General features: G+C 37.7%; 1 protein-coding gene across 2 annotated transcripts in view; it reads right to left on the reverse strand.

Annotated features, from left to right (window-relative positions):
- Nucleotides 1-2,426: 2,426 nt before the first annotated feature.
- Nucleotides 2,427-14,017, reverse strand: part of LOC126996459 (ubiquitin carboxyl-terminal hydrolase 2-like) — an 80,954-nt gene continuing 69,363 nt past the window's right edge. For both annotated transcript variants that reach the window (XM_050856922.1, XM_050856923.1), the window contains 7 exons: nucleotides 13,051-13,158; nucleotides 11,516-11,642; nucleotides 10,953-11,184; nucleotides 9,662-9,908; nucleotides 8,900-8,978; nucleotides 6,935-7,163; nucleotides 2,427-5,023 (listed from right to left, as the gene is read on the reverse strand). In XM_050856922.1, the coding sequence (XP_050712879.1) occupies nucleotides 4,936-5,023; nucleotides 6,935-7,163; nucleotides 8,900-8,978; nucleotides 9,662-9,908; nucleotides 10,953-11,184; nucleotides 11,516-11,642; nucleotides 13,051-13,158 (1,110 nt within the window). In that variant the 3' untranslated portion in view covers nucleotides 2,427-4,935. The remainder of the gene's footprint in view (nucleotides 5,024-6,934; nucleotides 7,164-8,899; nucleotides 8,979-9,661; nucleotides 9,909-10,952; nucleotides 11,185-11,515; nucleotides 11,643-13,050; nucleotides 13,159-14,017) is intronic.

Consider the following 14,017-nt stretch of genomic DNA (forward strand, 5'->3'; position numbering starts at 1 on the left):
CAGGGGGTAGTCTCCACGTCCGGCAAGTGTTGGCACTGGGGTCATAGTAGAAGGTGCACCAATAGTGCCCTTACTATCAGGGGTTGGCATGCTGCAGGGAGCCAGACTGGAGCGTGCTGGTCCACTCCCGAGGTGTTTACAGCTCGGAGAGCGGATGAGAAGGTGGCAGGCTCCTGATACGGTGGTAGTGGTGGCACAGTACTTCCCCTTCAGTGGGTGGATAGAGGCCCTATGCCACTCTCTGCATGGAGGGAGACGACTGGGGAGGACCGCATGGCCCCCATTGCGGTCCTCAGCGCGGCGTTTTGGATTGTGTCTAGTTTGGCGAGGGTGGAGGGGGCTGCTGCCCCATACATGCTGCTGCCGTACATTAACTTGGCTCTGATGGGGTGCAGTAGTAATGCAGGAGCAGCTCTCGGTCAGCCCCCCAGCGGATGCCAACGACCCTCTTCATGGGTGAAGTGTATAATTGTGCACTGTGGAGTAACTATGTGCATGGTGTGAAGTATTGAAGTGTTGAAAAGGAGGACGTAAGAAGCGATACAAAGCGGAACAGGTCAAAAGAAGAAGTGATAATGGCTTCAAAATTAAGATATAGCCTGGTATAAAAGCCCCATTGTAAAGAGGGCTAATTAAATGATTAGGGTCATCAGTCGCTGTCAACTTATAAGTACATTTTTTAATCTTTTACAAAACAGTAGGTATGCTATTCAGGCTTGGTCACCACCAGGCCTTTGGGTAGACATGATTTTATATCTCATGAATGCAATGAAGAGCAACGAAAGTGGAGTCGCTGCTGTCAGGACTTTACCATAAAGAACTCATCAAGGGATAATTAAGAAAAAGTTAAGTTTCATTGACACCTTAAGAGAATACTGAACAACTGCTTGTACATCAGCCCAGATTATGATTTGAGAAAAGATTATGATTTTAAAAACAAATGTAAGGGAAATTCCCCCAAACAGAGTCATCCTGTACCAACAATGTTATTGAGCACTTTCCTGTCATTGTGTGGAACAAACTACTGGAGCCAACTGTCATTGTCACTCCAGCCTTAACAGCTTCCAAAACTAGTTAGAGTGAATATTAACTCACATAAGATAAAAGAAAAATAAATCATGTATAAGATAAGCACTAGTAAATTGATTGCCATGAATGTTTGTATCTTTATAATCTTCCATCTATGAAGTTTGACAGGTGGAAAGTTATCACTTAATTTACTGATACACATTTGACTCATTTTGCTCTCTTTGGTAACTTTCTTACTTTGCTCTGTGTTTCATGTTTGACCAATAAATTCAATACCTATGCTTTGCTGGAAACTATAAATCAGTATGTACTGTATAAGGAAAAGCCAGGTAATCATTTACCAAAAAAATAATAAAAATATATAACCCCGTGAAAGTCAGATTAGTACATACAGAAGCATATTAATGATGACACCTTTTCAAGATGTCAGAAATCTGCAGTCAAACATTCACTCACACACAATATTATGTCAATGGTAATATTGGACAGGTCAGGTAAATTGCATGACATTCTGAAGATACTGAGATATCAAGATATGAATAATGAATATGAACTTGCTGAACTTGCTAACTGCATGCCTCCCCCCTCCCGCGGCCCCACTGCACTCGATTTTCTACTCTAGCTCATCCCTATACTGTCCAAACCCCTTATGCATGAGTTAACCACCATCTTCACTCTTTCATCCCTTACACTGGTAAACTCTGGAACAGCCTTCCTTCGTCTGTATTTCCTCCTGCCTATGACTTGACCTCTTTCAAGAAGAGTGTATCAAGACACCTCTTCACCCGAAATTGGCCTCTCTTTTGGCCACTCTTTACTTTTGTCTTGTGGGAGCAGTGAGTAACTGTTTGAGGTAGGGGGTTCACCAGAAAAGGCAGGCACTGCCCGGGGATCGAACCCGAGTCCTTCCGCTTGTCGGGCGGACGTGCTACCCGTTACACCAGTCGCCTCTCGGTGACAACCCACACAACTCCCCCCTAAGGCCGCCTCCCTGGCTGGCCAGTCCAGGGAATGTGTATCACTGCTAGATCCTACTCACTGCGCCATGTTAGAGGTAGGGGGTTCACCAGAAAAGGCAGGCACCGCCCAGGGATCGAACCCAAGTCCTTCCGCTTGCCAGGCGGACGTGCTACCCGTTACACCACAGTCGCCTCTCGGTGACGACCCACACAGTAACGGACTTTTTTTTCTACTCTCTTTGTTGCCCTTGAGTCGTCTCCTTTGTTGTAAAAAAAAAAAAAAATGCCAGATTAATAATTTTCATAAGGCATTATGCTTACTGAGCCCATGATTTATTTTGTCATATTTTTTAATACTAACTTACATTACTGAAAATCATTATGAATGAGTAACAACACCAGCAAACCTTTGTGTAAGCCAGGAAAAGAAAAGATATATTCATGGATAATTTTTTCATTGTGCTAATTTTTTTTTTTGTCTCACTAAAATGTGAGACAAAATAAACATGAATTGGGTAAAAGTTTTGGTTGCTAAACATCGTAATGCCAGTAACCAATATTTGTCTCCTAGTAAAAATTTACACATTTCTTTTCATATGGTCATCATTATGCATCATATATAATAAACTGTTGTTTGTTTTATTGGCAAATTGCAGAATGTCTCACTTTTTAAATGGGATCTTTCACAGGGAATCATAACATATTTCTTAACAGAGACTTCAAAACATTTTTGTTTGTGATGCATGTGATACTCGTCATTATGCATTCACTTGCTAAAATACATAAACAAATAAGCATGACATGACCTAAAATGATCACAGTGCCACAGTGCAGTTCAACAGACTCGAAGGCACCATGTTATTGTACATTACAGCTCTATTCTCTTTAGCTCTATGAGTGCACATTTTCGGTACATGACTAGAAACTGATCAACATATCTGAAACATACATCATGAAATAAATGTACACACTATCTCTATACACAAATGCATATGTTGAATAATCTCCCGAGTATCAGACACGTGTCAAAGCTTATCGATCACATTATTGCGTACATTTGTATGTAAAAGTAGTATCAGACAGTGCTGTGTACAAGGAACCTGGAGTTTCTTTTTCATGTTGAGGTGAGACAGAGGGGTGGACATAGCATGTTTGTGACAAAAGAGAAAGCAGAGATCAAATGAAAAAGTTTACAGGGTGATGCTGATGCACATACATGCTAGATGTTGATATATTCATTGTGCACAATATCACTTTGGTTAGATTCCATTTACTGACAATGCTGAATGCTGTTAGGGTCTTGTTTGAGGTATTATGAAAGCAAAGTAAATGATTAATTGAAATTGTCAGTTGGGAAAAAAAAGTTGCCTGGATTGGACCATGCAAGTTCATTAACACTGAATGAGCTGGAACTTTGTGACAGGCTATGGTATGTGTATGTAAACACAGCTGGATGTTACTCAGGTTTTGGCTAAAAGAGAGGTAGCACCCTTTGGACCCTTCAAAAATACTTCTTTGAAATGTTTTAGCATAACAACACAAAACTAGTTTCATATTAACATGTGGCAAAATCATTTAAGTCCAGCTTTATCTACAAATATAAAGATAACAATGTCCCCATCCTATTGTAGTCAATAAACCATCAACTAACAGTCTCTGTCCAGTTACTATCACAGTGGGTTAATCAGTACAGTACTCGGGAGATGATATTTATAAGTAATACTCTCTATATTGCCTAATACATGACTATCATGCAATAAATTTACCAGTATCCATGCTGTAAGTACAAAATATATTCCACGCTAATTTACAATCTATTTTCATGTGTACTTTTATTCATATGAAATATGATGTGACTATTTATAAACTTTCATCCATTCACACATCACAAAAACCTTGGGTGTGCATAAGCTGTTGCATAATAATGTTTGGGGAGCTGAAATGCAAAAACTGTATTGATAAAGCAGTCTCTTCTCGCAAATAATATTTAGTACTTGGTACTACTTTTAAGAGCTGAAAGACCTATTTCACCACTAATTTCAAAGTCTCCAGCAATGCCTGAAGTAAAATTGCTCTTAGGTTATCCTACTAGACCTCTTATACATAGTTCAGTTGTATCATCATCTTTTAGCATGCAAAATAGCTACATTTCTGCGTGAAAGAGGTGAATTGAGCAAATTTGGGCAACCAGTATAAATACAGTGTTCCTCCTGATTGCCATTTATTCTATATGATTTAATCTAAGTTTTTTTTTCCCTCATAACCAATATGTTCTCTTTACAGATAAGAAAATTACATTTGCCTAATTACATGGATATATAGATAATACTTTCTATGTATGTATTAACAATAAAATATATTTGATATCTGCCAGAGAAGCAAAGAAAGATTTTTTGTCTAAAAGACAGTTTAAAGTAACATTTACTAATTGTCAAATAAGTATTAATACCTCATATTTAAATATTATTTTTACAACTGCTATGGAGAAAAAAAAAGCAGTGTAAATTAAAATATCTTCTGGAAACAAAGACAATATACAATAAAAGTTCTGTACAAACTCAACGTTTAGATAAAAGCATTGAAATTCATGTTATTTACAGGTTTAATAATTAACAAAACTTACTGGTTCTTAACTGACACTTATAAGAGATATTACTGGATGACTCAAGGGCAACATAAACTTATCAAAACAGTATGTTGATAGCACTTCTTATTAAGCACTTTGGTTTGCCTCACATGAGGTAGTACAACCTTTACAGTTTAAGTTGCATAACTTTTATGAAATATATAGCTTTCAATACATTTACATTTGTTACATCACAAGACAGATTCATTCATGTTTCACTTCCAGTTTTACTTTTGAGCAGACTCTTGGATAAAATCCCTTGCATAACCAAAACTGAAGCTTAAATATGTAAGTACCATCTGAGGTGGTCAATTTCTGATATTACAACTTGGAGGAAGTAGATGATATTTCATAGAAGAGCACATATGCCTCGGGGCTACACACTCTCCCTGGAGAAATACTGGACACTCTGAAACAGACCAAAATAAAGAAATAAGAGGTTTATCATAAAAAAATAATAAAAATGCAACACAGTCATGAGTGCTACAAATAAAGTGAAAACTTTACAGAATGGCAATTTTCATTCTAGATTATGAAAGTGAAGTAAACAAAATGTCCATGATATGAGTCACATCATATAATTATACTCATTTTGATGCAGTAGTAATGAATCTTGATGAAATGCCAGAATTTACTCTTTACTATACTCCAACACGACCTCTGTGTGTAGCGAAACACACGAGAAATTAATCCAGACAAGGAAAGGTTTTGCCGGCACCGGGGATTGAACCCACAACCAGCGAGATGGGAGAGCCACTCCTTAACCAGTCGGCCAAAGAGGTTCCCCCCTCTTAGAGTGAGTTATGGGAGGCTCGCCCATCAGACAAGTCAGCTGCACTACATTGACACAATACTTGAATAATTTGGAATGGCATACAAAATTATTAAGAAATTAACAAAAAGTGTTACAGGAACTTTATTACAACACTGCTGTTAACCCAGTAGCTGCGGGGATCATGTTTCTTAAAGGCACCTCTCAGTGAATTAATGAGAAAAAATCATCACTCACGCAAACCATTATATTATATGTATCAATGCATATGTGATCAGTAAATGTATCCTCTTATTTTGGGAGGTTCAGTTCAAGGCAAGAATTTGGCCAGTCGCTGGTATGTGGTAAAGCCACAAATTTGGCCCGTCGCTGCTACCGGGTCTTTCCATAAGCACATAACATTGATTTAACCTTATGATTTGCTTTCAATCTCCATTATTTTAAGCATTACTATTTGCAAGATTTATAACTGCCATTATGTATCATTTCCATGTTTTTTTCTGAATTACTAGTTTAGATGAAACACATAACCAAATTACTCTTCAATATATGAGGTAATTTTACAAGAAAGAGGAATGAGCAAGAGCAGTGTTGAACCAGTTAGTTATAAAATCCTTACAGAGCAGATAAAAACAATAAGGAAATACCTAAGTGTAGAGAACTAAATTCACATTTGAATGATTTTAGTGACATCTCTCAGATAGCACTAATTTGAGACGACAGAGAGGTGTATGTTTTCTGAATGATACGCACTAGAAATCAAAATTGCTCTTTAACTGAAATGACATCAACCATAACTGCCTGCCTCCTCAATAAATGAACTTCTCCAGTGACTGTATATTGTATGCCCTTTATTATTTTTATTGCCATATTTTATGTATTGCTCTCTTGTATTTATCTCTGCAGCAGAATTTAATTTAAAGCTCTTTGACCAAGGAGTTAGTCAGGTAAAATTTCTGCTTCCCATTTTAATTATAATCTTATAACATTACTCTATCAAGAGTTCCCTCCCATTACTGTAAAATATATCTGATAATGAAATCATCCACTACATTCAACATTATTCATATTCCTTTTTGTCAGTCCCCTTTAAATCAGGACTGTTTTGGATAAAAATAAATTAATTTACATTTTCAGCTATTAGTTTTAAAAGTACCCAATTTTCTAGGGGCTTTATTACATATATAACAATATGATGGAATCTCATTCCTAATAATGTTGTGAATGCTGAGACCCTGTAGTTGTTGAAAAGTGAAGTGAGTAGTTTCTTACTAAAGTGAGTACATTTTCTATATATAGTATATATTTTTTCCTTTATTTTCATGACAAATGTTCCCCTCTGAGATCCAAGTGGGCATATGGTCCTTTGAACTGTCCAGAGTAGCTAACACTCTTGGCTTATAACAATGTAAAAATAATAATGATAAGAATAAGAATAAAAAAATAAGAAATGATAATAGCAATAATAGTAATAATGATAAATGAAACATACTAGCTAAATAAAAGCATAATAGCAGTATCATCTCTTAAAATATTACATGGACCTACCTTGAGTCATTGTACTCATGCCAGCTACCAGAGTAGGGGTGTTTGCAGTAGGCTGTGTAATGGCCTGAGTAAGTAGTTCCTGAGTGGTTGGCAACCCCAATCAGGTTGTAGTACGGAGAGGTGCTGGAGCTTGAGGCAAACTTGGACAGATCCAGACCTTCCAGAGGAAACTCCACCGTGCATGATAGCTTGCCCCGCCATCGTTCAAGAGGGGAAAACCGTTTAAGATCTACACAAATAGTCAAGGAATCATCTTGATGTTGAAACAACGTTAGTATCATAATTAACAGTTGCTTACTTATATATATATATATATATATATATATATATATATATATATATATATATATATATATATATATATATATATATATATATATATATTTATATATATATATATATATATAAAACTAGTCATCCCCATAACTGTTTTCAAAACCTTCTTCCCACAATGGCACTAGCAACTGTAGGAAAATAATTAATGATATAGAATTCTGAAAAATATCTTTGCTTTAATAGACTGAGAGTATTATAGCCTATATGTTTGGCCATCACAGGCATCTGAAATTTTGTAGACTTCACATACCTACAAGTTGATCATTGTGTCTTGGCACATTTAAAATAGTATGTTATGCTCTGTGTATTTGGTCATTTTATCAGATTCATTTTAATGTGTCAATTGTCAATATTATAATGAGTGTTAATGTGTTATGCAAATAATTAATTGTCATACTAACACAGCTCTCAAAGATCTGGCAGGGAGCTCATTTCAATATGGCAAGAGACAATGATGATGATAATGATAATGAAGATGACGATGATGATGATGATATGTAACATATTTCTTCAAACTTTCTTCACATTCACACAGTTGCAAATCAGTTTTTTTTAATCCCTCTTATAAATTGAAAAATTCTGCCTAAAAACACTATTTCACATACACACACATAGAGCTTCATGGTGCAGTGGTGAGTGCACTTGCCTCACAACAAAGAGACTCAGGTTCAGGTTCAATTCCCAAGCTGAGTGGAGAGGGAAGAGTAGTCTCCTTTAATCTGAGCCCCCTTTCCATCCAGCAGTGAATGGTACTGGGTGTCAGTCAGGGGTTGTGTCCCACCTCCTGGGTGTGCATGGGTGTGACGTGAGGTTCCAGCTGCACCAAAAGATCCATTACCTGAACTCCAAACTCTTTCAGGGAGGATACTCACTGCTGATCACAACTCTAGTGGGTGATCAGACCGTGGTGAATTATACACACACACACACACACACACACACACACACACACACACACACACACACACACTGCACTATGGAGATCTGTAGTAAAGTGGTTAACACATTTTGCTCACAACCGAGAGATCCTAGGATTTGATTCCCTGGATGAGTGGAGACAGATGAGCAGCCTCTGTGTAACGCCCTGATTTCACTAGAACTCCACACAAACACAGCATATAACGAAACACAAAAAATTAATCCAGACAAGGAAAGGTTTTACCCCCACCGGGGATCGAACCCACAAACAATGAGACGGGAGAGCCACTACTTAACCCCTTCAACACGAGGACGCGTATACTGCGTCCTTGCGTGCCCCGTACCATATCCGAGGATGCGCATACTGCGTCCTGGCTCGCTTTAGCCAATATACAAGTTATTTTATCTCTATATTTATGCTTACATCTCAAAAATATCAATTAATTCTGTATCTGTATACCTGTGCCCCTGTCCAACAGCAGCATATGGCTACAGAGTGTCACTCAGGGATTGCATACTGCCTCCCAGGGTGGTGGTCTTGCACCGTTGAAGGCAAGTACCCAAAAGGTAAAAACCCAAAGGCCTTCAGACCCTGGACATACGAATTTGACACTTCTGTAAGCTAAAACTAAGTGAATACAAGTACATAAATAGATAAATAACAGCAGCATCAGCACCACTAGCATCATGTTGTAGTGTTTAAAAGGATACGTAGGACGAGGACTTTGGGGAATTTCTGGATGCTGAAGGTCTTCGTCATTTTTCTTCTTTCTTTACATTTTGAACAAGTCTGAAATAAAACAAATCAATTTATCAAAAACAACATTCATTACTGATATTCATGTCAAATTGTATTTCCTTTATGAACAAACACACACTGCCCAAGCTGGCTTTCAATATGTCCTGCAATGTAATATCAAACTGCTGTGCTGAGGACAATATACATGTACTGACCACATCAAAATCCCTCTAATTAAAGGGAAGCAAAGCACTTTCCCTTCCGATATGCTGTTTTATATAGTGCTCCTAAATTGGATCGTATAATCAGGGACCAATGTTTCTCACTGGTTTCAAGATTAAGGGATTTATAGGATCTTTTCTGAAACATTTAGCTGCATCTTGATTATGAATTATATTGACATTGCACTTATATTACTGGAAGCTATTTTGTTTCAGTGAAAAATTTTTGCTTGTCATATAGTATTTTAGATTATATAAAGGTTCATATATATAGCAAAGTTATGGTAATGCCAAAATCAAATAGCAGAAAGCAGAAGATATCTCAACTTGAATTTCAGACCCACAAATAATCCATTGGTCCCACAACAGGTAGTAGATTGAAAACATGAACACCTCAAATATTATCTAATATTATATCAATGACCATGTTCAAATTTTTATAAGGTGTAAAAGATGATATAAACAAGAAGCTGTGGTTAAAAAGTTGCCCATATGAAAACAACAGATACTTACAGGTCTCTCATCCCCATCCAGCACCTCCTCCTTGGTGAAAAGGTCAAGGCACTGGGAGAGCCTCACTTGTCCTGATTTACTGGGAATGGGCAGACTCAAGTCCCAGAATGGATCAAAAGTTACCGAACAATGCCCACACACAGAGCACTGGAGACTTGACTTTAACTGGCCGACGAACATATCGACGATTTTACTATCATCGTATCGGAGATATCGCTTCCATGACTCCATCGCCTTTTGATTGTCACTGAAATAATTATCACTTTAGAATAATGTACACATGATAATATGAAGCATTCAGAAAAGAAAGGGTGAACTCACCACCAAACAAAAATGGAATTTCAGGTACTACCATAATAAGTGTGGTGACTTCTTTGACATCAAAGGATGGTGACTGCTGCTTTGTTAGTGAAAAGACTAGGTAAAGGAGAAGTTTATCTGGCTTACCTGGGCCTAGCATGGGGTGGCACTTTTAAAAATGGAGTTTCCTCAAAACTTACTTTTGCTGAGTTCACCCTTTCTTGTCTTGATGCCTCAAAAAATTTGCATAAGATGCAAATAATATAAAATGTCACCACTAGTATCATGTATAAGTTTCATATTATACCTTACAAATAGTTATTCCTTTAGTATTCCATTACATGATAATTTGAATTTTGTTCTCACAGTGTCAGACAATTCACATTTTATTATCATATCCATTGACTCAACAGTTCAGTTACACTACAGTCATCTTTTTTTCATGCAAGAAAAATATGATAATCATCAACATGACCAATGATGCCATTAGACACAGTCATGCACCACATTTGCCACGCCACTACTTACTTAGTCTTCTCAAGAGGCCCATGCCTCACAGTCTGAGTTAGGTAGCAGCATTTATGTCTCTACCTGTTTGACTATAAACAATATCAAAATCTTTAGTGAGATGAATAGTAGCATAGGAAAGTAAAGAGAGGGGCATACGCTATAGCTGTGCATGGCTGTGCTGGTCATCTCTGTTGCCCTTTGAGCCTGTGGTGGGTAAGGACATTACCCAGGGACACAGGGCCAGTGTGACATCCAGGTTACCACAGTTTACCTTTCCCAGGTTTCCCCAGGTACCCATTTATTGACCACCCCAAAAGGGAGAATGAACAGCAGGAGGAGCTGCACACCAACTGCCCGGGCTGGGATACGAACCCAGGCCCATGTATTTGTGGTTAGGCGTGCTAACCACTGCACCATGGAAGTGTTAAGCATATATCTTATGATTATGAGTATAAAACAGAAAAAAATATATCAAACTTACCCAAGGTCATCATCTATATCTTCTGTAATGGGCTTTGGCTTGGCAGTTACTCTATTAACATCTTCATGTAAACCCTCCAGCAACTTGCGTAGGAATTCTTGAGCATCATGCTGTTGGTACCCTGAGAAGGCTGGTGCAAACCTCTGGATCTGTCCCTTGAAGGGTCCTGTGTTGAGGGCTCTGCTGCTGTCTCCTCCTTCATTCCACATATCAGACAACAGGTTGGCAAAGGCTGAAAAGATTTATTTATGTACAAGACATCTACACAGACTTGCTAAATTGAGATATGGATACCAGTAATGAAATAGTACAAAAATTACTATGAAATCACAATCAACTAAGATGCAGTACTTTGTGCTAACTCCTCAATTTAGTGTTCAACTTCAATACTTTGTAAAATTCCTTGAACAAAGGCTAATTCTATTTGTTTAGAATTTAACATTCTGAAATAGGTATAGCTCTGCAGAAGTTTACATAAGAATGTTTGACATATTTATCCAATCAACATTTTATATCATAATACACTGCAATCCCTGTCAGGCAGTAATGTGTTCCTTACTCACCACGCACAAGGTCACCCTTCATGGTGGATATGGTGGTGTTGATGTCTGAAGAGTAGCCATCCCTCACCAAATACTCCAGCAAACATCGTGTATTGCTGAGACACTGCGTGACACTGTTCATGAAACACTGAAAGAGTAATTAACAGTAAGATTCAACATGAGCCATTTGACAAGATTTTGAATTTCAAAATAATAGCTCAAGTATGTTAAAATATATTCTGAAAGAGTGCTTTCAGAAATGTCTCAAAAAATGGAATTTTGTCTAAGGATTCTCTCTAAAAAAAATCTATTCAGGACTGCCGAGACATGCAGCCCATTTGCTGATAAATAGAATAAGTTCTACGGCCATAAAAACAGCGTGGTGAAATAATACCAGAGAACAGAAAATGTGCTTGTCCAAATTTTGGTTACTGTATTTTTTAAATAACCAATACATAGCTCATTCATTCCAACCTTCCTTTCTTCCTTTCTTGAATAAATATGATTTCAAATCAAGGTTGCAATGGTGCAATGTAAGGCCTATTTTTTCAGGCAGCAAACCAGTGAATAACTTCATAATAATATTATAACCTTCAACCCAGCATAGTTTCTCCCCACATTATACATCACAATGAAAGTAAAAAAAAAATCTTGGAGGAATATCCTGAGTGACATATCTTGGCAGCTGCAGGTATAAAAGCATGACTTTACTCAACCATGATACAACTAAGTATGCTGCAGTGATAGCATTGCGTTACTTAACAGCTACTGTCTCTTGTTACAACTTGCATAATCACTTAGTATTCCAGCTTCTGTATTAGACACTAACAATAAAAGTCCCCTACTGACTTTCTGCTTTCTTTCACTTATTTTCAAAACAAGTTCCTCACCCAACAAGCTGCTTCAATAGATATCCATTACTGCCAAACAAAAGCATGACATACTGATAGCTGATTTATTTTTCTTTCTCAACTTTATACATACACGGTATCAATTAGACATAGAAAACGAAAGTTAAACAATAGCTCTGAAAGATTTTAACTCGAGATATCCACACTACCGCACTGCATTGGCATAACTGTTGATTCATGATCTAATAATTATCAGCTTTTTTTGTCCACTGGCCTTGTAGGAAATCTTCCAAAAGCATGTATGTTTGCATACATCAAAAGACATAAGTACCAACTCTAAATTAATCTTAAATGGAAACAGTGTAAAGAAGCTAATTTATAAAAAAAAGTACTGAGAAGGAAAAAAAACTAAGATGCTCCATCAAGGACAGTGAGGTCCATGAAAACATTAGTTAAAACAAATAAGTATTATTTACCTACTTATTTTGTTGTAACGATCAGTTTAGGACACCTGTTTCTCCTCTTACATAAGTTTGTGTGGTTCAATATAAAAAAACTTTATTCTTGTAGCAGAAATCATTGAAAATTTAAATATCAAATTACCAACCAGAGACTAAATTGGAGGACTTTTGAGATCATAATGTGACAAAGTGAAGCCACACCGTGAATCAGTGTATTGTTGACGTCACATAATGGACTACTCACTGTGTTTCCTATATTTCTGAGCCCCACTAGCCCATTGTTCTCACTTAGGACACCTGAGGATGAGATGCTGCCGTAGGATGACTGGTGGCGCCGGGGACTTTCTTCATCCTGAAAGTACAGCAAGAATTAACTTGACATCTTGCGAAGATCAATATAAGAAGCATGCTCATATTAGTAACAACACATTGATTTTACTCTACCATTTCAATGAGAGAGAGAGAGAGAGAGAGAGAGAGAGAGAGAGAGAGAGAGAGAGAGAGAGAGAGAGAGAGAGAGAGAGAGAGAGAGAGAGAGAGAGAGAGAGAGAGAGAGAGAGAGAGAGAGAGAGAGAGAGAGAGAGAGAGAGAGAGAGAGAGAGAGAGAGAGAGTATAAATAAGTAGATACAGATATGTAAATATTTTAAATGGCTGAATATTTTTTGGCACAAAGATATGTAAGAATAATCTTAAGTCATGGCTATCTATATTGGCGCACAAAACCAGTATTCCCAACTCTGTGTTCGATTAAGAAACAGGAGGGCCCGAGGGTCGGCTACAGGCGTTGTCCGTCACCTGAGGACAGACACACGTATGACAACTGGTCCAAATACAATGTCAATTTGATGATATGAAGTATAATAGACTTTTCCATCTATAAACTGGACTTGCGTAATGATGCATCGTATTGTTATATAAGTAAAAGTTCAAGATAAGGACAATCCCCCGCATGGACATAAGGTCGTTACGAAAGCTGTCGCTTCCAAGAGGTGATCAGGAAGGGTAATCCTGGTGTGAACGCGTGGCTCCTGCGGGCAGAGTGCCAAGTAGTGGCACCACTGCTGATGCTCACGCCAGAAATGTACAAACTTCTAGTAGAGCAACAGCATTAACCTACAACACCCACCCGGCGTCTTCTGTTCCTCACTCTTCTGTTTTGGAGACGACCAGTGTCTGGCTTGACAGAGGCAGTCTCGCAGCAATGCACCAC

Source organism: Eriocheir sinensis, chromosome 10 (assembly GCF_024679095.1).
Source record: "Eriocheir sinensis breed Jianghai 21 chromosome 10, ASM2467909v1, whole genome shotgun sequence".
In the NCBI taxonomy this organism is placed as follows: Eukaryota; Metazoa; Arthropoda; class Malacostraca; order Decapoda; family Varunidae; genus Eriocheir; species Eriocheir sinensis.